Here is a 26274-nt window from a genome sequence, read left to right on the forward strand (position 1 = left end):
TGCTGTGTTTTGTTTCTCTATTTTCTCTTTCCTAATTTCCAGTGGGTTACTTGAACATATTTACAATTCTATTTCATTTTATCTTTCTGTTTTTGAGTTTATCTTTCTAAAGCTTTTTTAGTGGTTGCTAAAATTATTAGTGTGGATGTGATCTTGTTACCATTGGGCAGCATGAGAAGTCCTGACTTTACTAGGACTCTGATAATATCCTAGTGGGGAGTGAGAGGAAGTCCAGGCTCGCCATGTGGTCTCCATTAATACTACAACAGTGGTGGTGGTGATGAGAGGAGGGAACACGGGTTTGTTACCACTCTTCAGGGATGCAAATCCCTTCAGGGGTCCATTCCCACTTGGTAGGCAGTGGAGGAGGAGTTAGGGAGTCTCATTACAGCCTTGCAAGGATGAAAACTTGGCTCCCCACTCAGCCTTTGCTGGTGGGGACTAGGCCACAGTTTTGTGTGGTGTTGGCTGGAGTCAAGTGATTACTGTCTAAAAGTTTTCAGTCTTCCTAGGCTGCCCCTTTCCTGGTTATTTTGTTGACTAGAGAAGATATTTATTGGGGCCTTTTTTGTCTGGTCCCAAATTGGCATTTTCAAGTTGATGCTTCTTAAGATCCAAGTCTGAGATAATGAGGCAAAAAGAAAACCTAAGGAGCTCACATTTATGTTCATTCATTGGGCCCCAGAATTCCTCGCCAGTCTGCCTTCTTCCCGCTACCTTTCAGAGACTTCTTATGTTTGTTTTATACCTATATAAGGCTCAGGATTTTAAGCTGTACTTAGCAGGAGGAATAAGGAAAAATATGATTACTAATACTTTCTCCCCAAAGGGAAAAATTCTATAAATACTTTTAATACCAATGTAATCACTCATTTAAAATTCCCTGTTAATTCTCTACCTGCTCACTGCTCACTCACATCCATTTGCAGCTTTTTCACATTTTGTGTCCCTCAAACCTGATTGATTACCATGTGTGAAATTTTTTTTTTGAAAATTTTATTTTGTTTTTAATTTGTTGGGTAGAATTCTTTTTCATGCTACACAGTTGAAAGTATGTGTATAAATCAGGGTTCTCCAGAAAAACAGAACCAATAGGGGATAGATATCTATATATCTATCTATACATGTATATAGCTAGATGTAGATATAAAATAAGGTTTTGGCTCATGCAATTATGGAGGCTGACAAGTCTCAGTATCTGCAAGATGAACTGGCAAGCTGGAGACCTGGAGAGCCTATGCTTTAGTTCCTGTCTGGGGTCTGACATGCTCCAAATCCAGGAAGAGCCCATGTTCAGTTCAAGTCCAAAGGCAGAAAATATTCTCTTACTCAGAGGAGGGCCAGCCTATTCAGTCCTTCATCTGGTTGGATATCTGAAATCAGCCACATTAGGGAGGGCAATCTGCTTTATTCAGTGTACCCATCCCAATGTTATTTCATTGAGAAATGCCCAGAATAATGTTTGACCAAATATGTAGACACCTTGTGGCTCAATCAAGTTGACACAAAATGAATCATTATAGCATGCAAACTTTAAATGCTGGAGACTACCAGATGGGTTAATTTGGACCTAAATCTGAATTCTGACCAAGATTTGCTCACAAATTCATATTTTGAGCTGACTGAGATATATAGAGAAACTCAAAGGGAATGAGTAAAACCTTTCAAAGTTTCCAAATGTCTCTATAAAGCAACTGCTATAATCGGGAAGGCTGTATGGCAAAGGAAGGTAGGAAAGTTAGGGTTGCTATGCTTCTTCAAGAGAACTTTATAAACAGGAAAAACATTAAAACTTTTATTTTTCCTGATTCTTAGAGTAAGAATTTATCTTTTCCATATTTGAAATATTTTAAAAATTCAAAATAAGAATTTCTCATAACCTATAATCCCCTCTAAGTAGCAGTAGCTTTTTTTAATCTAAACATAAAGAGTGTAATATCTGTAAAATCAGTGTGAGTTGTGTGTTCCATAATTAAACATCCTCTAATGTTAGACATCTGGATAATCTTCAGTGTTGCAGCTTTATAAATAAAACTGCCATCTTGGTGCTGAAATCTCCAGCTTCATTTTGGGTCATTTCCTTAACTGTATCTTCCTAGAGGTGGAATTGCTAAGTCAAGGGATAGACCCTTCTAGAGAGGTCTCATACCGAGATTGTAGCAGTCATAGCAATTGTGGGGAGGGTGAGAGGCTTTTCTGATTTTTAAACTTTGTATTTTCTAGAAGCATCAGATGGTGAAGGAGGGGGAGACGTAGAAATGATGCAGCAGGAGACAGCTCCAGTTCCTGTCCTGTCGAAGAAAACCAAACAGGTGACAGTCACTATGGGAAAGTCCCAGCTGTTGGATTCTGTGGTCATCCTCTTCCACCCTGTGCCGTATTCCCTGTGCCCTAAGAGCAGCTGCTGGCCAGATTTCAGGGAAGCTTTTACCCTCTCTGCTTTGAAAGAGCCATGCTGCATTAATTATCAACAAGCAAGGCCTATTTTTCCCCCTAATATTTTTGATATATAAATGTACTTTACAATAATGGTATCTTAGATTTCTGTATTACATTTTCACCAAATATCCAGTCTTGTTGTTTTAGGTACAGTTCCTAAAAGGAGACAGATTTCATTAAGATATTCGAGCTTACCCCCCCCCCCCCCCGCCCCCCACCAACACATGATTGCAGCGCCATGCTATGCTGCCAGCAGGCTCCAGAACCACATGTTACCCAGCATTATGGTCCGTTGTATGAATTCTTATCACAGTGTTTGCTGCCTTCAGAGTAGACATTTGATAAACTTTGTTTCCTGTGCCTATGACCTTTTGTTTCTTTTTAATCTTCACACTGCCAACTCACATCCATTTGCAGCTTTTTCACATTATGTGTCCCTCAAACCTGATTGATTACCATGTGTGTGTGTTGTGGTTTTTGTAATTTTTATTTTGTTTTTAATTTTTTTAAATTACAGTTGACATATCCTATCTAATAATAGAGTAACATGTAAATTACCATCACTCCGCTACGCCCACGATTGGGCAGCGGGAGGCTGGGGGGCGGGACTCGGGGTGGCCTATCCGGCCATTGAGAGGCACAGATCCGATGCCACTGAGGGGGCTACCCTGCTGTTGAGAGGCGCAGGGGGCGGGACTCCCGCCCCCTGTTCCTCTCAACGGCCAGATCCGCGGCCGCTGAGGGGGCCTGCCGCGGACACCCAGCTGCGCCTCTCAAAGGCAAGGTAGCCAGGTGTCCGCGGCAGTCCCCCTCAGCGGCCGTTGAGAGGCGCAGGGGGCGGGAGTCCCGCCCCCTGAGCCTCTCAACAGCAGGGTAGCCCCCCTCAGCGGCTGCGGACCATCAAAAGCGTGGGAGCTGGGTGCCTGTCTGCTCCAGCACCAGGCCTTTCAGAAAGGCCTGGTGCACCAGCGGACAGGCACCCAGCTCCACCGCGAAAAGCGAAAGCGTGTAGGGGACCCTACACGTGCATGATTCAATCATGCACTGGGCCTCTAGTAATATCATATTAGTTTGAGGTGTACGGCCCCATTTTTAACATTTATATAGCTTATAAAGTGATCACCTCAATAAATCTATTACCCATCTGATAGCATATATAGTTATTACAATATTAATATTTCCTATGCTGTACTTTACATTCCCATGATTATTCTGTAACTACCAATTTGTACTATGTCTTTTTTTTTAATCCTCATCCAAGTAGTGAGGATATTTTTCAGTTGATTTTTTTAGAGAGGGGAAGGGAAGAGTGAGGAGAGAGAAACATTGATGTGACAGAGACACATGGATTGGTTGCCTCCCACACCCGCCCCAACCAGGGGTAGGGTTTGAGACCTGCAACTCAGGTATGTGCCTTTGACCGGGAATCAAGCCCAAGACCTTCCGTGAGAAGTCCAACACTCTAAACACTGAGCCACGCAGGTCAGGGCTATACTTCTTAATCCCTTTACCTTTTCCACCCAGCCCCACAACATCCTTCTCATCTGGCAATCATCAAAATATCTTCTGTACCTATGAGTCAGTTTCTGTTCTGCTTGTTCATTTATTTTGTTTTTCAGATTCTACATGTAAGGGAAGGTCATATGGCATTTGTGTTTCTCTGTCTGACTTTATTTCACTCAGGAAAATATGCTCTAGACCCATCCATGTTGTTGCAGATGGCAAGATTTCATTCCATTCTTTTTTTTTTTTTCATTCTTTTTTATGGCTGAATCATATTCCATTGTATATATGTACCACTTCTTTTTTTTTTAATTGAATTTATTGGGGTGACATTGCTTCACAAAGCCATACAGGTTTCAAGGGTACAACTCAATAAAACATCATATGCACTGCATCATGCCCCCATTGCCCCACAGAAAGTCCCTTTCCATCCCTATTCTTTCCCACTTTGCCCACCTCTTCCTACCCATACTTCCTTTCCCTCTGGTTATCACTACTTTTTGTGTTATATATACATTTGGGGCTTAACCCTTTGCACTCGCTTGCTTTTTTCTCGATTCCTTTATTCTACTCGGGATTTAATTTTTTAAATACCCCAGATTTTACAAAGCCTGGCAGTAGAATAAAAAACTGGAGTTTCTTTTCATACAAACTTATTTATTTGGATTTTTTTATATTTCAAATTATTGATACATTCAATACAATTCGACATACGAGTTGCTACCGATGCTAACCGTGTCGAGTCACACTCGACATCCAAGTGCAAAAGGTTAATCCCTTCACCTTCTTTCATCCAATACCCTAACATTCCTCCCCTCTGACAGCTGCCAGTCTGTTCCATGTATGTATGCCTCTGTTTTTATTTTGTTTGTCAGTTTATTTTTCATTAGATTTCACTTATAAGTGAGATCATATGGTATTTGTCTTTCTCTGACTGGCTTATTTCACTTAGCATTATAATCTCCAGGTCCATCCAAACTGTCACAAAGGTAACATTTCCTTTTTTTGTGTGTGTTTTTTTTTACAGCCAAGTAGAATTCCATTGTACAAATGCACCACAGCTTTTTTAACCACTCATCTACTGATGGGCACTTGAACTCTTTCCAGATCTTGGCTATTGTAAACAATGCTGCTGCAAACATAAGGGTGCATATATTATTTCTGATTGGTATTTTGGAATTATCCTATCTAATAAAGAGGGAATATGCAAATTGACCATCACACCGTCACAAATATGGCGGCGCCCATAGCCACAAGATGGTGGCGCCCAGTCCTCTCAGCCCCACCGGAGTCCCACAGTCCTTTCAGCCCCACTGGGGGGAGGGGGGCGGCAGGCGCACAGTGCGGCTGGACCCGCCCTCAGCCCCCCAGCTACCCAGAGCTGCCCCGAGGCACAGGCAAGCCTTGGATGTCGGCTTCCCAGCCAATGCCTGAGGTGCAGGCAAGCCTCTGATGTTGGCTACCCAGCCGCCTAGGGCCGGCCCAAGGCACAGGTAAGCCTCGGATGGCAGCTGCCCAGCCACCCAGGGCCGCCCAGGGCTCAGGTAACCAGGGCCAGCCAAGGCTTGCGCTGCCGGCAGTGGCAGCAGCAGAGGTGTGATGGGGGCGTCGCCTTCCCCTGATTGCCAGGTTGCCTCCTGCCCCTGAGGGCTCCAGGACTGTGAGAGGGGGCAGAAAGGGCTGAGGGACTCCCCCATCCAGTGCATGAATTTTCATGCACCGGGCCTCTAATTATTTCCAGAAGTGAATCACTGGGTCAAAAGGCAGATTCATTTTTAATTTTTTGAGGAAACTCCATACTGTTTTCCAGAATGGCTGCACCAGTCTGGATACCCAACAACAGTGCATGAGGGTTCTCTTTTCTCCACTTCATTGCCAGCATTTGTTGGTTGATTTATTGATGATAGCCACTTTGACAGGCATGAGGTGATATCTCAGTGTGTGTGTGTTGTGTGTTTAATCTTTATTGTGAAAGTATTATATATGTTCCCTTCTCCCCCTCCCCCCCATTGGCTCCTTCTAGCCCACCCCACCTCCCCGCTCCAGGCCATTGTATTTATGCACCACTTCTTTTTTATCCGGTCATCTATTGATGGACAGTTAGGTTGCTTCTATATCCTGGCTATTGTAAGTAATGCTGCAATAAATATATGGATGTATATGTCTTTTCAATTTAGTATTTTGGGTTTCTTTGGATAAATACCTAGAAGTAGAGTTGCTAGGTCCTTCTTTGTCTCTTGTTGTAGCCTTTGTTTTAAAGTCTATTTTGTCTGGTATAAGTATTGCTACCTTAGCTTTGTTTGTTTCCATTTTCATGAAATATCTTTTTCCTGGGCCAGGGGTTCTGGTGTGAGGCTGGGACCCCTGGCTCTCTAGGGGACCTTTGCAGCCAAGATACTTTTAACCGCCTCACATAGGTGTGGGACCAGCCTGTTGGCATCTCCGCCTCTCCTACCAGTCTCAGTGGCTTCTTCTTTATATCCTTAGTCCTATAGGACTTCCGGTTAGCTAGATTTCAAGGGGTTCTGAATTATGGTTGTTCTGTAGTTTGGTTGCAATTTTGATGTGATTGTGGGAGGATTTTAGTATCACATTTACCTATGCCTCCATCTTGACTGGAAACTCCCTATGTCTGATTTTTAAAGGACTACCTAGCGTCAGTACAAATTTGTCATCTTTGTAATAATGATTTGTAGTCTTATTGTAAGCGGCCCTAAACTCTTTCCAATGGAGGGTGACTCTACCCAAATTTTGTGACCAGTTTGTGGAGCAGATTGGCATAGTGACTACCTATAAGCTGTGACACCTTAAACAAGTTAAACTCTCTGAGCATCAGTCTCCTTATTGGAAAAATGATGATAGTAATTGTGTTTTCCTCACAAAGTTGCAATGGGTACTAAATGACTAATACTTGTAAAGCACTTTCAATAATGGTTGACAAAAAGAGTAAACACTGAAGTGTTAATAATTATAGTGAAATACATACTTCAAATCTCTTTTATTTTGTTCATTATTTTTAATCTGCAGAAAGAGGAAGGCAGAAAGATATTTTTTATATTTTTATTAGCTTTCTCCTCAGCCATTAAATATTTTGCTCAAAGGCCCTATATCAGTTCTAGTTTTAACCATCCTTTCAAAGGCCTATAATTAACAGCCTTAGCTTTCAATTTATTTCACCAAGGTGTGGTTTGATTTTACCTTAACTTATTCCACTGACCACACCATAGTCATGCCTTCTTTGACCTACCTGCAGAACTCGGTTCTTAATAACTTCTTCATACCCGATTGGCTTCCTTTTCCCTTACTTTCTGCCTTGATATTTTTCTTGCTTGCTGCTCATGTTTTCTCATCACTGGAAGAAATTTGCATTAATAAACTTGCCCAAGCCTTCATTTTTCCTGTCTTCTCCTTGGTGGTGCGTTGCTAATTCCTGTTTTTAGTGCCTTGGCTCTTCTTTTCCCACAGCCACCATGTTAAGAAAGGACAGGGGACCACAGGAAGAAGAGGGGAGAGTTAAATACATTCTTCATTTCTGTGAGCATTCACCTCTTTCCATGACCCAGGTTTCAACAACAAAGGCCTTTTATTGAGCACGTAACACAGGCAGTGTGCACGGCACTGACTCACACAGTCCTCACAGCTGCCCTTTGAAGTACAGGGTATCCCATTTGACAAATTACCTGAGGCTCAGAGTGATGGGTTCTGGGGGTTATGGCCACTTGGGTGGGTGCGAACAGGTGCTGAAGATCTATTTCCACTTCTCTTTTCACCTGTGTTTCCTTTCAACTTGGAAACACTGGATTCACCATGTCTTCATGTGCTTTGTTGATCACATGCCATTGCTGTTTTTTGCTAAGAAAAAAAATTATGATTTTATGGCCCATTTTATTCATCTCCCTCCTGCTTTAATTTCTTTTACTATCAAATTGCTTTACAGAATTCAAGTCCTAGGTAGACAAATGCCCTAAGCCCTTCCTCCAAGCCTCTCATTTCCCTGTCCAGAGAATTTACACGGGACTCTCCTGGGTCCCTCTGCCTCTGGAGTGTTATCCGTCTAGCTCCCTGGTCTCCCCGACCAGGCTGCACACCTGGAGGCCAGAGTTTATCTCCACACACCTGGTATAGAATCGTGCCCCTAATTGGCACTCATTATTTGTGAAATGAAGGATTGGGTGACTATAGCAGTATTTCACTTTTTCTTACCACTCTTTCCATCTCAACCCTTTGGGTCCCAGCGTGTGAGTCATCAGCTCCCTGACCCTGCTGCCTGCTGTGGTCTTTTGGACCCTGGATATCCAGTGTCCCTCCTCTAGCCCCCTCCTTGAAAGGTTTCTCCATCTGAACAATCAGAGCTGGACTCTCTTCCTCCACCCCACCTGACTGCCCTCTGGATCCTCTGTGGGCTCCCTATCCTCTCTCTAGCTGCTCTTCTCCCTCTGGACCCATCATCACACCAAGGATGACCTTCTTGTCAGGCAGACTGTCCTTTCTTAAATCTTCCTCTGGTTGTTTATGCACAAAGAGCTTGAGTCTCCAACTAGTTAATAAGCTCCTTGGGGGCCAGGGTTCTTTTGTGTTCACCACAGTACCTAGCACAGTGCTAGGCAATTGACTCATTTGGTAGATATGACTGAATATTTATTCTCTAATACTAATTACATTTTTTTCCTGAATAAAAAAATATTTTTATGCTTTATAAAATTTTTAATTTTTAAATTAGCTTAGTCACTTCACTGTTCTTTATGGTTTTTGTTTTGTTTTGTTTTTAAATATATTTTTTATTTATTTCAGAGAGGAAGGGAGAGGGAGAAGAGAGAGAGCTAGAAACACTAATGATGAGAATCATTGATCAGCTGCCTCCTGCACTCCCCCTACTGGCAATTGAGCCTGCAACCCAGTCATGTGCCCTGACCAGGAATCAAAGGTCAAGAGCTCAACCACTCCTGGTTCATAGGTCAACAGCTCAACCACTGAGCCATACCTGGCCAGGCTGTTATTTATGTTTTTAGGATTTTTTGTGCTTGCATAAGGAACTGCCTGGCATTATGCTGTTAGCTATAATATATACTTAGGCTTTAGTTTCACCAGGTGAGAGTGTCTGTCAAGTTAGGTAGTGTTCCCCTCTGCACCACAGCTAGCCTCACTTTTATTACTAAGTCCAAGCCTCTAGCTGTCCAGTATTTCGAGCCCCAGATTTATAATTTTGTAGAACTTTTTTACCCATGCAACTACATCATCTCTAGAAACCATTTCACATCTAATCATCCTTGGCCTCCTTAATAATGTAAGTATAAAGATTTGCCAACAGTTCTTTTTTTTCCAGATATTGCTTCCAAAATAAATGATGAATTCCCCTACTCATAGAAATTGCATCACCCTCTTCCCTCCTCAACCTCAGTGATTTCAGAGCCAGCCCTGGTGACTTTGTAATTATGGTTCCCTTAAGGAATATAATCTCTTCGGAGGGATTTCATGACTTTTCATTGATGCCTCCATGATGTCAGTAGCCTTTCAGTGGTTCCATGATCCATCCTCTCCCCATCAGAGGCCACACAGGAGTTCTTTTTCTTAAGCCAGGCTTTTGTTTATCTCCTTGGTTCATAAAGGGATCTTCCGCAAGAGTACTTATCCCTTTCCCACCTTACTCACCTTTCTCTACTGTTGTATTTTCTTACTGTTTCATTATTTTAGCATTGATCATTTCATATCTCTCGCACTCTTTATCTTTAAGATTTCTCTTGATGATTTTAAGTGAAAAGACTATGTCCTCTCCACTCTCCTATTTACCTTCTACCTTGCCATGGTAGTGTCTCAATTCTCTTTATATTCATTTAGTGTGGTATAACAAATTGACCCAAAAGTTAGTAGCTTAAAACATAAAAATTCTTTTTTTTTTCTTTATTGATTAAGGTATTACATATGTGTGCTTATCCCCCCATTATCCCTCCCACACCCCCGCTCATGCCCTCACCCCTCAGTGTCTGTGTCCATTGGTTAGGCTTATATGCATGCATACAAGTCCTTTGGTTGATCTCTCCCCCTTCCCCCCACCCTCCCCGACCCTCCCTCTGAGGTTTGACGGTCTGATCGATGCTTCTCTGTCTCTGGATCCATAAAAATTCTTTACCTCATAGTTGCTGTTCTCTCACAGGCATGACTTAGTTCTGTCCCTCTGGCTCTACACATATCAAATGCCAGTCAAGTTGTGGGCAAGGGTTTGGGGGCTTAACCCCCTTGTTGCCAGGCCTCAATCCCTCACCATGTGAGCCTCCCACTGGGTTGCCTCACAACATTGTCATTGGCACAACCACAGATCATTTCCAGATAAACTCTTTCCTGCCTTGGCGCCCTGCCGAGGCAATTGAGGAGCAATACCCCTTAAGCTTCCTAGAGACAGGTTTGAGAAAATCTGTGAGGCAAACCTTTAAATTCTTTATAGAGCTCTTATGTGACTAAATAGTACTCTGGGGTCTACGGTCTTAACAAATGGATTTGCAGCCATACCCTGGACTTCTTTCATAGTCCCTCTTTCCACCACACTCCCTCCTTTTCATTTTACTCTAAGTCACAAGAAAACAGGTAACACCTTCAACAATATATGGATCTTCTTTACTATTTAACCCATGGCATTTGATACATGTTCTACTTTTCATGCAACTGCAGATAACAGTATTGCTAAACTTTCTATCACTACATAACAAAGATTCTCTCTCCTTCCGTTTTCAGTAAGACTTTCCTCACTTTATACAAATCCTTACCCTCAGTGTCCTCAAAGTTCAAAACTTTATGAATAGTGTGTTGAGACACACTATCTGTCCATCAATCATCTTATTTTTGGCACATTTCAAAGTAATTTGAAAAATCAGTACACTCCCCCAGACACTTCATCATGCATATCATTAACAAAAGTCCAATATTTAAAGATTCTTTTTGTCTTTTCGAGATAAAGTTAGCATACAATAAAATGCACAAATGTCAAATTTACCATTCAATAAATGGTAAAATTGTCAAATCCATGTAATTCCTTTATACAGACCACAACAGGATAAAGAAGGTTACCATCGCTCCATTCCCTTTCATGCCACCTCCCAGTTGATCACTGTTCCACACTCTGTGACCCAGAGGCTGTTCTGACATTCTCCCCTCAATTAGTTTTGCCTATTCTAGAATTTTCCGAACATGAACAGACAGTATATGTTCTTTATTCAAGGCCTCTTTTATTCAGCACAGTGTTATTTAGATGCATTATGTTGATATATAGTGGCTCTCTTCTTTTGTATTGCTGAGTGTATTATTCTGCCAGGGCTGCCATAACAAAATACCAATCTGGGTGGCTTCTTTTTAATTGAACTTATTGGGTGACATTGATTAATAAAATTATATAGGTTCAGAATTATGGAAAACAGTATGGATTTTCCTCAAAAAATTAAATATGGACCTGCCATTTGACTCAATGATCCCACTTCTAGGAATATATCCTAAGAAACCCGAAGTACCATTCAGAAAGAATGTATACACCCCTATGTTCATAGCAGCACAATTTATAATAGCTAAGATCTGGAAACAGCCCAAGTGTCCATCAGTAGATGAGTAGATAAAAAAACTGTGATACATTTATACCATGGAATACTATGCAGCAGTTAAAAAGAAGACTCTCTTACCCTTTGAGACAGCATGGAGGGACCTAAAGAATATCATGCTAAATGAAGTAAGTCAATCAGAGAAAGACAAGTATCACATGATTGCACTCATATGTGGAATCTAAGTAACAAAATAAACTAATGAACAGAGTGGATCCAGAGACTCAAAGCATGGAACAGAGTATGAAATCTCAGAGGGAAGGCAGGGGAGGGTGAGAGGTAATCAACCAAAGACCTTGTATGCATATATTCATAACACATGGACACAGACAATAGGGTGCTGAAGGGGTTGGGGACAGGGGCGGGCTGGAAGGAGTCAATTGGGGGGAAAAGGAGACATATGTAATACTTTTAACAATAAAGAATATTTTTTAAAAAAAGAAAACAAAAATAAATAAATAAAAGTTAATCCCCCCCCCCAAAAAAAATTATATAGGTTTAGGTATACAGTTCTATAATACATCGTCTGTATATTGTACTGTGTTCACCACTCCACATCAAGTCTCCTTCCATCACCATTTACCCTGCCTTTTCCTCTTCTACCTCACCCTCACTCCACTTTCTGTCTGGCTACCACCATACTGTTGTCTATTTCTATGAGGTAGTTTTTGTTGTTGCTGCTTAATCCCTTTACCTTTTCACCCAGTCCAACCCTTCTCCCCTCTGACAGCTGTCATTCTGTTCTCTATATCTATGAGACTGTTTCTATTTTGATGGTTGGTTTATTTTGTTCATTAGACTCCACATATAAGTAAAATCTTATGGTATTTGTCTTTCTCCCACTGGCTTATTTCACTTAGCACAATATTCTCCAGGTCCATCCATGATGTCGCAAAAGGTAAAATTTTCTTCCTTTTTACCACTGAATAGTATTCCATTGTATAAATGTAGGATAGCTGTTTTATCCACTCATCTAATGGGCACTTGAGCTGTTTCCAAATCTTGGCTATTGTAAACAACACTGCAATGAACATAGTGGGGTGCATATATTCTTTCAAATTGGTGTTTTGGGTTTCTTCTGATACATTCCCAGAAGTGGAATCGCTATATCATCATGCAGTTCCATTTTTAATTCTTGAGGAAACTCCATAGTGTTTTCCACAATGGCTGCACCAGTCTGCATTCCCACCAACAGGGCACAGGGGTTCCCTTTCCTCCACATCCTTGCCAGCACTTGTTGTTTGTTGATTTATTGATGATAGCCATTCTGAAGGTGAGAGGTGATTCATCATTGTGGTTTTAATTTGCATTTCTGTGATGATTAGTGATGTTGAGCATCTTTTCATATGTCTATTGGCCATTTGTATGGCCTCTTTGGATAAGTCAGACTGGGTGGCTTAAACAACAGAGATTTTATTTCTCATAGTTCTGGAGGCTAGAAGTCCAAGTCAAGGTGTTGGCAGGTTTGGTTTCTCCTTGCTTTGTTGTGTCCTTACATGGTCTTGCTTCTTGCCGTGTTCTCACATGGTCTTTCCTCTGTGAGCACATCCCTGGTTTCTCTTCCTCCTCATACAAAGACACAAATTTATTGGTTTAGGACCTCATGCTTATGACCTCATTTAATTACCTCTTAAAAGGCTATCTACAAATATAGTCATATAGGGGTGTTAGGACTTTAACATGAATTGGGGGTGGGGCACAATTCAGTCTGCCTCACAAATTTTCTGACTAATATTCAATTATATGAATACTAGAGGCCCAGTGCATGAAATTCCTGCACGGGTAGGGTTCCTAGCTGCTGCTGGCTGCCAGCCGGGGCCTTCCTTCCCCCGACTGCTGGCCGGGGCCTCCCCTCACACCCGCCTTGGCCTTGCGCCACCTGCTCACCTGCTCCACCATCCTGCCGTGGTCCCGCTCTCGTCGGGGTCCATTGGGGCCATCAGCACCTCCACTGCCACCACTGCCAGTGCCACGTCGCTGACGCCCACCATGTTCCGCCACCCCCTGGTGGTCAATGAAAGTCTACCTCCCACCTGTAGGGACAATTTGCATATTAGCCTTTTATTATATAGGATACCACAGTTTGTTTATCCATTCCTCTCTGATGGATACCTGGAGCTATTTTCTATTTGGGGCTATTATGAATAAATCTGTCATGAACATTCATATACAAGTCGTTTTGTGAACATGTATTTTTATTTCTCTTGAGTAAATACCAGGAATGGAATTGCTGAGTCATGTTTAGGTTTATAAAAACTAGACTTTTCCCCAAAATGATTGTAACATTTTTGCATTCCCACCATCAGTATATGAGACTTTTAGTTGCTTTATATCAGCATTTGGGTTTATTAATCTTTTAATTTTAAATATTTTAGTGGTGTGTATTGAATAACTTTTGACTAAACCCAAAAGAAACTAAAAGCCACTTCTAAATTGTTTTTCTTTTTATAATGAACATTCTCATTTTTGTTATAAAATGGCAATTAAATTTTTTAACAAAGTAATATTCAAATGCTATTAAAATTTTTAATGAAAAAACAGCAATCCCTTTTCCTACTGTTACCCTAACTTTTTCCTCAGAAGTAGTCATCCTCAACTTTTAGTTGTTTTTCTTATTTGCTACCTTACAGTTTTTATTGCTGTTTCTTGATTTATCCATTTCTGACATGATATGTTAACTTCTCAAGGTAGCATATGAAAACATAACTCGCCCTTTTCCCCTCTAATCCATCTCCAATTGCCACATCCCCTGCCAACACAATATCATATTTTGGGTAAAATGGGTGTCATTCTTTTATTATTATGACCATAGAAATACTGTTCAATCCTGAGAAAAAGAGAAGCTTTAATCACTCCCCCTTTCTTATACAAGTCTTTATTTTCATGACATCAATAAAGTTACTGCACTTCTCCCTTTGTCTAGCTTGCTGTATTCCTATTTTTAATTATTTCCATATGTTCCAACATCTCTTCCACATGCTCATGAATAATATTTTTCATATCCTCAAAGAGATCAGTTATTGTTATTTTCTGCAGACCTCTATGCTCCTCTTCCACTCTGAATTAGCTATTCTCTGGGCCTTTTGAACAATTGAGACTTTTCTTTACTGCCCCTTCAACACTTTTCTGGATTAGTTTCCCTGTTTGCTGAATTCCATATCTTCCTTGGTCTTGGTTTATTAAACCTTTATTTTGCTGGGGTACACCTTCAGTATCTGTGGGTAGAAAGCAAATTTATTAAGACCTTAATTTACTCTTTATTGATAGTTTGGATGGGTATAAAAATCTAGTTTTTAAATACGTTTTCTTTATAATTTTGAAGGCACTGCTCAATGAGTTCTAGCATCCAGTAATGCTATTCAAGATCTGAAACCAGTCTTATTCTGACCCTTTATTTTGAATGTTATTGTTTTTCACTTTGAAATTTTTTAGAATCTTTTAGTTGTCCATAATGTTCTCCAATTTCACAGTGATGCTCTTTGGGGTGAGTATTTTCCTTATTTGTTATACTCTATACCTAACGGGATTTCAATTTTGAGTTTCATGTCCTAGAAAGTTTCCATCACTCCATCTTCATATTTTATATGACCCCTTTTTCTTCAATTCCTTTACTGGAATGTTGAATCTCTTGACCTGATTCTCTAATTTTCTTACCACTTTTAAATTTTTTCTGGGAGATTGTCTCTACTTTATCTTTAAGCCTTCCTTCTACATTTTTATTTCAACTTTTTAATTTGTTTTAATGTTCAAATGTTTTCTGATCATATCTTTTTATGGCATCTGTTTTTCATGGATGCAAATTCTTCCCTTATATATCTGAGAATATTAATTGTAATTATTTTCAAGGAATATACCTCTTTCCTCGGGATTCTTTTTTTGTTGTTATTTGCTCTTACGTTGGAGACTGTACTTAGTTGTCTGATGAACTTTAGCTGTCTATTCATAGTAAAGAGAGATACATTAAACAGTTGTTAGAAAATTTTTGTACAAAGTAAGGCTTGTTGATTAGTGGATTTCTATGTAGGGGTAGGATGACAAGGTAGATTTTTAATATGGTACCCCCAAATGTCACTTTTTGTGGCATTCCTCTTAGGCCATTTCATTTTTCCAAAGAATAATTTAGTGGTTTCCTGCTGGTAATATATAAGCCTGGCTTGAAACATCCTGAAAGAGGGACAGGAAAAGGAAGTGAGCCTCCACCTCTGTCCTGTCTCCCCTGTGTCAGACATCTTGGTCCTCTGGTCCTCTCCAGAGAATAAACCTCCAGTCTGTTGCCAAGAAAAGCAGATGAGAGGAAGCAGTAATAAGAGGGTTGCTTGCCTGCCTGGGCAGGAGATACAGCTCAATGGAAGGTGTGAGGGAGGCTAATCTTTCTAAACATAAACTTTCAAACAATCTCTTTCTTTTAAACCTTTCGTTCTCTATAGTATCTTCTACCTCCACCCACTAAACCTTTTCAGAGGCCAACAGGTCCAACAGACTCACTTATTAGCTTCCACCTCTCCAGAAACCCAGGTGCTAGCTTTCTCTCTCTGCTAAATCACTTCCATGCAGTTTTATTCACTTTCTATTTTCAAAAAAGTTGTTGAAATCTCTCCACTACTGTTAACCTCTCTGTTTCTTGGTTCTTATAGGTTTGTATCTTTTCACTTTTCTTTATTTCCAGTATATTGGCATTTTGCCATTGTTTTGCTATGTTTAACCAGAAGAATTATTATTAAAGAATATAATTTTTGCACTTTAAAGGATTGATTATATGCCCCAATTACTTCATTTAAAAGCTTTAACTCTTTCATATATTTTTGGGAAGTGTGATTCTTCTAAATACATATTTAAACTACATCTTTTGCTACATATTTAAAATGATTATATTTCTTATAAAGTTATATAATGGCATTACTTATCCTACATAATAAAATGGTAATATGTAAATTACCATCACTCCGCTACGCCCACGATTGGGCCAGCAGGAGGCGCAGGGGGCGGGACTCAGGGTGGCCAGGGTAGCTGATTGGGCCAGCAGGAGGCGCAGGGGGCGGGACTCAGGGTGGCCAGGGTAGCTGATTGGGCCACTGGCGCCGCGAGCTCAACGTCTGTGTCATGGCTGCGCCGGAGGCTTTCGGAAGGCCTGGTGCACCGGCGGACAGCCGGCCAGCTCCCCCGCGATCAAAAGCCAAAGCGGGGGAGCTGGCCGGCTGTCTGCTCCGGCACAAGGCCTTTCGAAAGCCTCCACCGCTCCGGAGGCTTTCGGAAGGCCTGGTGCACCGGCGGACAGCCGGCCAGCTCCCCTGCAATCAAAAGCCAAAGCGGGGGAGCTGGCCGGCTGTCTGCTCCGGCACAAGGCCTTTCGGAAGCCTCCGCCGTGCCGGAGGCTTTCGGAAGGCCTGGTGCACCGGCGGACAGCCAGCCCGCTGGTGCACCAGGTGCATGATTAAATCATGCACTGGGCCTCTAGTCAATTATAAAAGACATATATGCTGTTCGAATTTGTTTCCAGAAATGGTTAGTTTAGCCTGGCCTAAGTCTTCCACATCTTCTTACCTAGTCTGTGAGGGTAAGCATCAGCATTCATTAGACAGCTAAGTTTAGGAATCTTCAATACTATGGATTTGTATTTCCTCATAAAGTCATCTTACCACTCTAGAAATTGACCCAATAAACTTGGCTTCTTTGTACACTACCTCAACCAGCTAAGGTGACTGCTCCCAGAAAACAAACATACTGCATCTTCTTTAGGATGATCTAAGAATTTGAACCTAGCATGTAAAACTGATTCTGTATCTTGACTAAAGCAATTCATAAAGCATGTTTCCTTTTTCCAATGCATGATTCAGACTTACATTTTTATTTTTTTCCAGAGTCTATACTCTTTCTTTTTTTTAAATATATTTCTTTATTGATTTCAGAGAGGAAGGGAGGAGAGAGAGAAACATCAATGATTAGAATCATTGATTGGCTGCCTCCTGCACGCCCCCTACTGGGGATTGAGCCTGCAAACCAGGCATGTGCCCTTGGCTGGAATCGAACCTGGGTCCTTTTAGTCCACAGGCTGATGCTCTATCCACTGAGCCAAGCCAGCTAGGGCCAGAGTCTATACTCTTATAACTGAGCTCATTTCCAGATTTGTGTCATGTTGAGCTGATTTGTTTTGTAAACCTAGCATAAATACAACCTAGCACATTGAATATACTCTTAAAGAGTACCCTCATTTGCTAAATAAGAAAATGGAACAGGTTTCTACATCTGCTTCCCAAAAACCTTGATACTGGTGACAAGATACTGCAGAATGCCTTAAGGGGTCTGCTAATCGTATCTGGGCCTTTGCCTTAGGAGTATGAGCTGAATCTTGGCCTGGTCTGTAATTGGACTCTGGCAGCTTCTGTGACACATTAGTGGCCTTGGCCCAGTTTCTAATTGGCATGTATCTGCATCCACAAGACAGCTTAACTTTCTAAATAAGAGAGGTCATAATATCTTTTTTATTCTTTAGCTATGATGCAATTGCTCTTTGTAGGTTTTTTTTGTTTTAACTGAGAAGAAGCTAAAATTTCAAGATTCCATGTTACTTTAATCTTGAGCCCTTTGCATCTACTTCTCTACTAACTGAAACAGTGTCTAGAAACTGCTGGTCCTGGCTCCGTGTCTTGAAGAAATTATGTAGCATTATATCTTTCTCTCTCTCTGGCTTCAGGCCATAGGCATTCTTAATCTGCAGACAGTCTGTAAACTGTAATAGAAAGCTTCATCTGTAATCATTTTAAACAGAGCCAGTGGAGACAAGATTGCTTTAGTTAGTAGCTTACCAGTTTAAATTGAGTACACTCTAGTTGGGATGGAAACTTAATCAAGGAAAAACTCAGAATAAGTTTTCACTTACATTTTATATCTTACTTGGTCACTTTTTTGAAAATGTTGCATAAAAGACCCAGCACAGGAAACATTTTATATTCCTGCTTATGATTAATAAATATGGAATCTGAGGAATTCTATTTTATAAATCAAGGACATAGTCCAAATTTCCTGTTTTTCTACATTAAAAAAAAAAAAAAGAGGCAGGGTAAAAATAGCACTAAACAGTATAGGGTATTCAGGGGTCAAGGCAACAGGCAAAATCAGTTACTCAAGATGCCTGGTGCCAAGACTTCTCAGACCATCAATAGAAACATTCATTTTGTAGTCACTATAGATAGGTAAGATGTTTGTTCCAGGTATTATAAAAATATAAGTAAATATATCCTATTTCAGATTTTCTATGCTTATTGAGAAAAGGAAAGAGTTACAAAATAATAAAGTAATACACTAGTGACTTGGAAACACAGGTTCACACATTGCTAGTTCATGGAGAACACAAGTCTCACCAGTCAGACATTCTCATTACATCTTCATTTTCATCACATCTATTTCTGCCTGTATTTTACAAACCTGGCTACTGTCTTTAATCTTTAAGATCCTGCACCACCTCCCCAAACACACATGTGCACTCACATATTCTGACCTTTGTTCAAAGATTTTTTCCGTCTGCCTAATAGCCTACAGTCTATCTGTAGAATATTACCAAGATGCTCTGAAGAATATATTCATGGCTATAGGACTTTGGGATTGGTACCATTAGTTGATACTTCCTCATGCTAAGAGGAAAGTTTTCTCATTTGTATTTTTTATAGCCTACGGAATGTTTCTTGGTACAACCAAAGGAAACAAAAGAAGATGCCACCAAGACCAGGAAGAGGAGAAAGGTAATATTAATTCCTTACCATGGTGTGGCCCTACATGGGTTACATCACCTTTTTGTATAGTGTGCTTTGATGAGGCAATTATTATCATCGCGACTTTAGAGATGCAGAAATTGTAAGATTCAGTGGGGTTTGGTGACTTTCCTAAGGTCACTTGTAATAAGTGTTTCTGTTGTAGCTAAAAATAAATCCTTCTGATTCCTATTTCAGTTTTGTGAAACACTAAACATCTTTCTTACCCACCCTGTGTTTTCACTGTGGTTAGAAGTCAGACATGGGTTTCTAATTCTAGAAGGGGCCCAGAGCTCTCCTGCCCTATGGCCTTTCTGGCTCTGTCTGATGAAAGAAGTTTACCAACCTTCTTTTCTTACCCATTTCAGTTTTTAAAACCTTTTATCTTAGAGTATTAACAAAAAGAAAATAAGCCAATGAAGGTAGTATAAGGCATTTCAGCCTCTCATTTGGAACCATAATTTAAAGCAAAAGGCACCCCTTGTATTTTAATACTTGCCTGTGAGCATATGGAAGACTCTTGCTCCTATACAAACTTTCTTATGGCTCAGACTTGGAGAAAGTGTGGTTAGCTCTGACCTTCCACCACAGTTGTGAAAACAGGAGTATAATTCTCTCGCTGCCAAGAAGGGTCTTGCTGAAGTCAGCAGAGGAAATATGATTGGGATTAGAGGAGAGAAGATGGACTCAAACCAATTACTTAACAGCAAGCTTTTAGAAAACTGCAGTGTGTGTGTGTGCATATGTTTTCTTTGCTTGCAAATGGCCAAATAGGAAGATAGGAGATGCCAAATTGGCTGAGGTTTGGCAAGTCCTTAAAGAAGTAACGTTAACTTCTCTTTGATAGTTTGTGCACTAATGGCCTTCAGGAGTGTTAAGTTCTTGGTGGCTCAAGGTCAGAACTCTGGCTAGATAGTTTAGCCTTGGCTGAGGTCATGCTAAAATGTGCCCACCGATGACATATTTTTTAAAGTTAATTCACTTGACAGAACTTTGACCATTCTCGGCAGTGGTATAGAAATGAGGACATTGTGGAAGGAGGGAAAAAACTTTGGTGACTGGGAGGTTGGTGAGGAACAGCTCTTTCTAGATCTTTGGTAAAACATTAGAAGGAAATGAGAAGGGAAGTTTATGATGAAAATTAAAGGAACGATTGTGTGTTCCTAGTACATTGCAGGCATTCGGTAAATGCTACACAAATAGGTCCAAATCAAAATAGATGTACAGTATTCCCTGTTCTGCTTCCCATAGGACCACTTCAAGACTTGAGAATTGAGGGTCTAAAAGTCTCCCTTTGCAGCGAGTCCTATGCTCAAATTACTCCTGTAGCTTTTACTTAATCCCCGAAATCCAAAGTGAGAGTCAGTGCTTGAAAAACCAGGTTAGGCAAGAAATTCTCAAAATTCTGCCCTTCCAGGTTTAAGGAGAGTTTCCACAGAATCAAGATTTCTTAACTTTTAACAGAAAATAAAATCCTATTATGAAGACTGCTGTAAAAATGTCGGTTCTCCTAGATGTCTTTGTAACTAGGAGTTACAAGGAATCTTTTAGATCCTCCATTCGTTTTTCAAAGCAGCAGTGCCCAAAAAAATTGCTATTATGTTTTCTCAAGTGTGTTTATTAGAACTCACATTCATACTTGGCTACCACCAAAGCCTATGTGCAGTTTAAATGCCAGAGGAATCAACCCATCATAAGCCAAATGCCATTCTATAGTCTTTCCTCCTTGTTTTTTTTTTTTCTTTCTTTCTTTCTTCTCGTCTTAGAAGAAAATTACTGACATTCTTGCAAAATCAGAGCCAAAACCTGGGACACCTGAAGACCTGCAGAAACTGATGAAGGACTATTACAGCAGCAGCCGCTCAGTGATTGAATTAGAAGAACTGAAGCTACCAGGTACAGCCAGGCTTCTTTGGGTTTTTTCCTTTTTTTTATTTTTTTTTAATTTCTTACTATTCTGAGGTTACTCATTCAGAAGGATCCATTGTTAATTGCTAGCAATTTTCCTGATGAGGAGGAGCAAAACAGATTCATCTTTATGTTATGGCAAGGTATCTCAACCAGACATTAATATATTTTCCCCATACTAATGCTCCTTTCCTCAACCTCGTAATTTTAATTTGTGGATGATTTCTTTATTAAGATGCTACATGGTAATCTAATAATTTTAATTATATTTTTATTCAAAAGGCTAGTTGTTGAGTATGCTTTTTTTAAAATATTTTTTTATTGATTTCAGAGAGGGAGAGAGAGAGATAGAAACGTAAATGAGAGACAATCATTGATTGGCTGCCTCCTCCATGCCCCCTACTGGCTATTGAGCCCATAACCTGGGCATGTGCCCTGACTAGGAATCAAACTGTGACCTCCTGTTCATAGGTCGATGGCTCAACCACTGAGCCACACCAGCTGGGTGCTTTTATTTATTTATTTTTTCTGACCAGATTCTTCAAAGAGTAACAATCCCTAAGGAGGATAGAAGTTAAATAAAGATAAACCACACATTTAAAAGTATACACATGAAACACTAATTTATTCATCCTTTATAGATAAAAAGCAGCTTAGTTTTATTGTTGCTCTTATCATGGATTTCTAATTATGGTTTTGCTTTTAGGATAGTTGTTGGGTCCTGGCCCAAACTTTTTCAAGCCAAACTACCTAAAGATAGGGACAAAATTGTGCATTGTTAGCAAGGCTGACACATCACCCAGGTGACTCTTCACCCTACTATTGTTTGGAATCTACTGTCTTAGAGAATTTATAATTAAGTTAAAATACATTGAAAAAATTTTAAAACAACCTACTTTCATTAATTTTAAATTTATGATACATCCTATAACTCCTGGGCAGAGATTGAAGAAAAAAGATGTTGTCATAAACTCAAAATGCAAACAGTTTGGGTGCCATGCCTGAGGTGAGCTACTTATAGACCACAAGGGCTACCTAATGCTGCTTTTGGAAAAAGTCAAGGGTGGCTTGACTTCCTTTTTCCATTACAACTGTGTGCTTTCTAGAGGCCTGAGAAGCTGAAAAACAGCCTGTTCCCTGAATTTTTATAATTCCTCTGTGATAAGCTTTTTTTATAAAATGCACATTGGGTTGGAGACCTGAGTGCCCTGTGCATTTCTTTTCCAAAAGGGGTGTCCTTTAGGGAATGGAAAGAGTGCATTTCCGCATAGCGAGACCTGGAGTTCTGGCTTACTGGGCCCCCCGGCTCCCACTGCAGTTAGCAGCGCTCTTCTCAGCACAGCAGTCCCTCCGGAGGAGCGCTGGGTCCTGGCTGCTCTTTCTCAGGAAGCAAGTGTTAGAACAAAGCCTCTTTTCAAGGTTTAATTGGGAGTGTGGTTTTACTGTGGCTCAGTGGCCATTTTTCCTTTCTTGTTTTTTGTTAGAGCATACCTTCAACTTTGGGAGGACTAGTGAGATAATGGGACCACTGCTCCCCTGTAACCTCATGGAACATCAAAAACCTTAATTTGCTAGAACAGTAGAGAGTCAAAGGTCAGAAGAAGCCTTTAAAGAGTCATTTGAGTTCCATAGTGAGTTTACATTATATTATTGCTGTATTAGAGTTCAGTAATATAGGTAAGCAAGAATATGTGGGCGTGAGTTGGTTTAGGGAGGAATTTAGAAAATAATTGTAAATATGTTAAAAATACTATTATGAACAAAAAGAGCAGGTTTTCATTTTCAGTTAAGAAATTAGGCCATTCTGATTCCCAGTGATTGAATGCATCATAGGAAGGGTTGAGAGAAAAGACCCATCACTACACTGATGAGACCAAGGACAGAGAGGAAGTGTGTGCTAGGTGAGAGTAGGGACATGCCATGGGTTGTTTGGTGCAGGCTCAGGAAGGGGTGTAAACTGGCTGTAAATAATAAAATATTTTCCTATTTAGTTTGCCAAGTGTGTAACTTGGTTTTGATTTGAGGTTGTTTGTGTCTGTAGGGCAGGAACATGTCTTTTCAATTAACATGGTGTGCTGTACATTGTTAATGTCAGACACATGGGCACTTAATTAGTTTCGAGGCAGGAGTCCCTTGGAGCTAACCGTGCTGTCCTCCTGAGAGCTGCAGTGTGGTTTAGATCAGCGCTAAAAGCCTGAAGGCTAGCTGCAACTTAAAAAGCAAACTCCCAGGCTCACCCCCAGGGAATCCTGATTCACTATGAAAAAGTCAGTCCATCCCAGGAATCTGTATCTTCTGCAAAGCTCTCCAGGTAAGCCTGATCATATCCAGGCTTGGGAAATTAGTTTTAAAGACCATGGAAGGTTCCACAACACTACAGGAGGCAACATCTTTGAACTTCATTATTCACATAATGTGTTATAAATGCTGGGTCACAATATAAATGTCATTTAATTTAGTAATAGTTTGCTCCCTAGCAGTCTGCTGTGTGACAGACTTTTCCTTGTAGAAGAAGTGGGACAGCCCTAGTCAGTTTGGCTCCGTGGATAGAGCGTCGGGTCCCTGTTTCAATTCCGGTTTTGGGGTGTGTGCAGGAGCAGTGGCGGCAACCAATCGGTGTAGCTCTCTCACACCAATGTCTCTCTCTTCGTGTCTCTCCCCATCCTTTCTACTCTCTCTAAAAATCAATGGGGAAAATATCCTTGGGTGAGGATTAAAAAAAATAATAATAATTAGGACAATAAACCTGCTGGTTTTTTTATCATCTCCGTTACAGAGTTAACAATACTACATGATTGCTAAACCATGATTGTCATTGATTGAGCAATTCCCTATGTTTGAATGTTATATTGGGAATATATCGACATAGATTTTTGTTTCAGCTTTGCCTTTGTATATTGCCTGCTATTTGAAAAATAATGATGTTTCATTAATCCATTGAATAATACAATAAGCTTGTACTTCCCTACCCTAAGAAACTATGGACAGTTAATGTTTACTTGTTATTGCTGCTGCTAATGTTTAATATCCTAGACAACACTTTAAATATGTGATGAGCCCCCAGTTCGCTAATGATATACAACCTGGTTTAATCTGTTTTTATTATGTGAAATCAACAATGAAATAGTTGCAGAATTCTCTACAAAGCATGTTTCTCATAATCCTAGACTCCTGTTTCCTCAAGGCCAACGATTTGACTCATAGTCTTTCATCATACCTAAAAGAAAGTAAGTAAGCTCTCATTTTTTAAAAAAATATTCACCAAATTGTTATTATGTTAAAACATAAATTCAGTCTCTTCAAAATAAAAATTTTCAAAACTACATTTAAAATAAAAAGTTTCCACCTCAAATGGATTTTAAATGGAGGGTGTTTTAGGTCCTCTTCATATTAACTTTTTTTTAATTTAAGTTTATTCTTGTTTTGGTCTGGCTTTGAGAATTTGTGACTTGGTCTGATTTTTGTTTTATAACACATGAGAATTATTGGTCTACGAACCTAGAGAATAATTAGCATTCTAGTTCAGATCCATCACTAATTTGCTCTTTGACCTGGGGAAAGTCACTGAGCATTCTCTGAGACTTGACTTTGTTATCTAAAAGATGAGGAAGTTGGACTGTGTGACCCCTGTTCCAGCTCTGAGATTCTGAGGCTCTGTCCGCATCTTCAGAACTCTGACCCTGAGTATTATATAGTCCATCTAATTTGACCTTTTCAACATGTATTGTGTGTAGTCAGAAATAACTAGATTATTCACACGAGCTAGTCGTTTATCTGTAACCAACAATGAAATATTTAAATGTAGAGGATTTATCATTCTTCTTTCAAACTCTATTCAGTTCTGAGGACACTCAGCTTGAGTTCATAAACCTTTCTCCCCCTCAAATTCAGCAAATGTAAATGTAATCAACTGCACGGGGCTATGAGAGCTAAACAAGAGAACACATGTAAAGTGCCTAGCACAGTGTCACTGCTCACCAGATGGTTGCTATTATCTTAATGTCATTTCTATTTTACATTTTATGCTCAGTGTCCCTTTAAAATTTAACATCATTGAATCAGAATTCTTTTCCTGCTAAACATTGCCTTCAAGCATCAAACCAATTAAAGGTATCACAAATGCATTCTTTTAAACTTTTTTTACTTAGTCCTAAAACTAGTCACTTTAGCTATTTGGCATAATATATGTTTTGTGTTGTAAGTTAATGATATTTCATTTTAATCCAATACCTACAATAACCAGAGAATAGAATCTAAACAGTGCTCATTTATCTTATTTTACTTAAACACTAATTTAGAATAATGTTTTCTCTTATGGTATTTTTTTTTTTTCAGTCTGCCCTAAGTGGGTAAAACTTCGGAAAAACCATACAGAGAAGAAGTCAGTCCTAATGCTGATCATCTGCAGCTCTGCCATCCGAGCCCTGGAGCTCATTAGGTTGGACGCTTTACCTATTAGTTTGTTCATGTTTCCTGAATAGCTGTGTGTGCCGTATTGATATGTTCTGTATGCTGAAGATGTTGCAATGAGCGAAACAGAATCCGCTCTCTCGTAGGACTTTCTAGTGAGGGACACAGACAAACAAATAAATATACATTGTAATGTCAGCTAGTGATAATTATATAAGAAAAAATACAGTATAGAAGTGGATGGGGGCTTCTTTTAAAAGGTGATCCCAGAAAGCTTCTCTAAGGAGATGGCATGTGAGCCAAGACTTGAACACAGTGAAGGAGAAAGCCAAGCAGAGGGCTAAGAGCGTGCCAGGCAGAGGGGACAGTCAGAATGATCTGGATAATCATCCTGAAGGGTCCCTTTGGCTGCTGTGTGGAGAGCACACATGGTAGAGGGCAAGGGTGGAAACAGGGAGACCATAGCAATAACCAGTTAGAAGAAAACATAAAACACCAAGAAATAAACTTATGAAAGCCTACATAAAGAAAATTTTTCAGAGTGATGCAGAAGACCTTGAACAATCACAAAGGCATACCATGTCCTTGAATAATTAGACTCAGTGATGTAAAAATGTCTGTTTTACCTAAGATAATCCACAAGCTTCATAGATTCCCAATGGAACTCCAAAAGAATTATTTTTAAACTA

At 40.1% G+C, this 26274-nt stretch overlaps 1 protein-coding gene across 4 annotated transcripts in view; it reads left to right on the forward strand.

The window, feature by feature from the left end:
- CMSS1 (cms1 ribosomal small subunit homolog) overlaps window positions 1-26274 on the forward strand; it is a 402242-nt gene that overhangs the window by 362866 nt on the left and 13102 nt on the right. For all 4 annotated transcript variants that reach the window (XM_079767140.1, XM_079767142.1, XM_079767139.1 and 1 more), the window contains 5 exons: window positions 2224-2312; window positions 19187-19258; window positions 21034-21163; window positions 24343-24402; window positions 25511-25613. In XM_079767140.1, coding sequence (XP_079623266.1) covers window positions 2224-2312; window positions 19187-19258; window positions 21034-21163; window positions 24343-24402; window positions 25511-25613 — 454 coding nt within the window. The remainder of the gene's footprint in view (window positions 1-2223; window positions 2313-19186; window positions 19259-21033; window positions 21164-24342; window positions 24403-25510; window positions 25614-26274) is intronic.

The sequence above is a fragment of the Cnephaeus nilssonii genome (assembly GCF_951640355.1).
Source record: "Cnephaeus nilssonii genome assembly, chromosome: 3".
NCBI classification, from domain to species: domain Eukaryota; kingdom Metazoa; phylum Chordata; class Mammalia; order Chiroptera; family Vespertilionidae; genus Cnephaeus; species Cnephaeus nilssonii.